The 2,729-nt window shown below is 35.8% G+C and overlaps 1 protein-coding gene across 1 annotated transcript; it reads left to right on the top strand.

The window, feature by feature from the left end:
• Positions 1 to 475: 475 nt before the first annotated feature.
• Positions 476 to 2,296, top strand: LOC108916631 (general transcription factor II-I repeat domain-containing protein 2A-like; the record flags this gene model as incomplete). The annotated part of the gene is made up of 1 exon (XM_018722927.1): positions 476 to 2,296. A coding segment is annotated over exon 1 (1,821 nt), but the record flags the coding sequence as incomplete, so codon positions are not given.
• Between the last annotated feature and the right edge of the window lie 433 nt (positions 2,297 to 2,729).

Genomic DNA, 2,729 nt, shown 5'->3' with positions numbered 1-2,729 from the left:
CGGCATAGCTGGGCATAACACCTTTACTCGTAAACTAATTATCTAATATTTGCCAAAATTAAAAAAAAAACTGAAATGTGCAGACTGCGCCGTGATAAACACGTTCTGACGACAAGTCCGTTCGTGCCAGTCGGCGATCACCGTACACGGGAGGCGACCACAGATGCGACGAAACTATGTACTTATAGTAAATCAGTACGTGAGAGAGTGAGACAAACAGTGTTTCGTGTCTAAATTATTTATTTTAATAATTAAGTTATTAGAGAATTGTTTATTTTATTTAGGTGAGTATTTTTAATTAGGAAATATGGTTGTAAAATGTTTTTTGATAAATTATATTTCATTATGCCCAGCTTCTCGTATGTATTTACTTAGGTGTACGTAACATAGTAAATAATTGTAAAACTTGTCATCTGCTGTTTTGGATACCTAAATAATAATTTTAAAAATTCTTTATTACAGCTTCACCGCAAGCATGGCATCTACAGAAAAAAAGAGAAGAACTGAAGAAGAGCATCGAGAATTCAATCGGGATTGGACAGAGTCGTTCGCTTTCATATGCAACTCAGAAGGCCTTCCGACTTGTCTCATTTGCCACGAAAAACTCGCACACAATAAGAAATCAAATTTAGAGAGACACTTCACTAAAAAACATATTCAGTTTGCTAGTAAATATCCAGCCGGCGAAGAACGAAAAAAAGCTGTCGACGAGCTCCAAAAACAAAAACAGCAATCAAGTTCCATGTTAAGTAACTGGACGCAATCTACAAGTAATGTTAATCTGGCAAGCTTCGCGATATCACTAGAAATTGCAAAAAAAGGCAAACCATTCACAGATGGTGAGTATGTCAAAGATTGCTTCATACGTGCATCTGAAGAACTGTTTCGTGATTTCAAAAACAAACCAGAAATCTTGAAAAAAATCAAAGATTTGCCACTATCCGCTAAAACAGTACAAGATAGAATAGCTAAAATGTCTTCAAATGTAACATATTTGCAGGTGGAAGATATTCAACTTTCTTCTGCCTTATCACTTGCTATAGATGAGTCTTGCGACATAAAAGACACGGCACAAGTTGCCCTTTTTGTCAGGTATATGCCTTCCCAAGGTCCAAAAGAAGAACTTCTAGGATTGCTACCGCTCTCGGGACAAACTAGAGGGGAAGATATAGCGAATGCCGTGCAAAAATGCCTTGAAGACAATAAGATCGATTTAAATAAAATCGTTTCAATAGCAACTGATGGAGCCAGAAGTATGACAGGAAAAAATAAAGGGGCAACAACGATTCTTCAGAGCAAAATAAACCACGAAATTCTTACGTTTCACTGCATAATACACCAAGAAGCGCTTTGTGCCCAAACATTTCCGGCCGAAATAGTTGAGGTCATGAATTTGGTAATCAAGATTGTTAACAGCATCCTGTCAAAAGCACTCTACCATCGTCAGTTTAAAGAATTCTTAAACGAAATGGAGACTCAGTATTCCGACCTCCTTCTTCACAATAAAGTGCGATGGCTTTCCAAAGGTAAGGTGTTGAAACGATTTGCTTTGTGCTTGAATGAAATAAATACATTCCTAAATGAAAAAGGCATTAGTCACCCTGAATTAGAGAACGATAAATGGTTGCAAAAGTTTTACTTTATGGTGGATATCACAGCGAAATTAAATGAGCTGAATCTAAAACTGCAAGGAAAGGGAAACCCAGCCTATGTTTTGGTAGAAGAATTGGTTTGTTTTGAAGAAAAATTAATTCTTTTTGCAGAAGATATTCAGAGTGGTAAATTACTTCATTTTCAATTTCTAAAGCAATATCGCGATAAAACCAGTGCAACTGTTGACACGAATTACTTCAGCACAGTTATAAAAAAAATTAAAGATGAATTTGCTGAGAGATTTAAGCAATTCAAAACCAACAAAACCACTCTAGCATTCATAGTAAATCCTCTCAACACAAATAGTAACGAAATCCACATTAAGCCATTTGGAATTGATACTGGATCTCTAGATATGCAATTGATCGATTTAAAAAGTAAAGCTTTGTGGAGTGGAAAATTTACAGAGTTGAAAAGCAAGTTGGAAGAGTTGGAGGTCCAGAAATGTATGTACGTAACGCAACAAAAGTGGACAGCTTTAAAAGAAATGCCGCGAGTTGAGGCACTTATATTCGACGCATGGAATAGTCTTCCAGATTGCTACAGTGAGGTGAAGAAGTTGGCATTTGGAGTACTGACTATCTTCGGATCGACATATTCGTGCGAGCAAGCGTTCTCTTGCATGAATATAATTAAAAGTAAAGTAAGAAGCCAACTAACAAATGAAAATTTAGAGTCGTGTTTGAAACTTAAAACAACAAGTTATGAGCCAAATTTATCCAAACTTTCTAAAACCATGCAAAGCCAACGCTCCCATTGAATTTGTTTGCTCAAATGTATGTTATTGTTTTTTTTTATTTTAAGTACAAGTTACATTGTTTGTAAATTAAATATGAATAAATAGATATTTTTTCTTATGAATAAATAGATTAGTTTTTTTTATCAAAAAACTTTATTTATGCGAGTACTATTTATTGTTGGCAAGAAAAAAATTTGTGGCTCTTTAAAACCTTTGAAATTTTGTAAATTGTAATTTTTGACTCTTCCGACTCAAAAGGTTGCCGACCCCTGAGCTAGGCCATTCATACCTACAAGTGGGTCGCGGGCCCCCTTCTGGCCACGTCGATGACGTCAAC

This window comes from Anoplophora glabripennis, unplaced genomic scaffold, assembly GCF_000390285.2.
Source record: "Anoplophora glabripennis isolate ALB-LARVAE unplaced genomic scaffold, Agla_2.0 scaffold5213, whole genome shotgun sequence".
NCBI classification, from domain to species: domain Eukaryota; kingdom Metazoa; phylum Arthropoda; class Insecta; order Coleoptera; family Cerambycidae; genus Anoplophora; species Anoplophora glabripennis.
The sequence above is the reverse complement of the archived record's forward strand: the minus strand, read 5'-3'. Positions and strand labels throughout refer to the sequence as shown.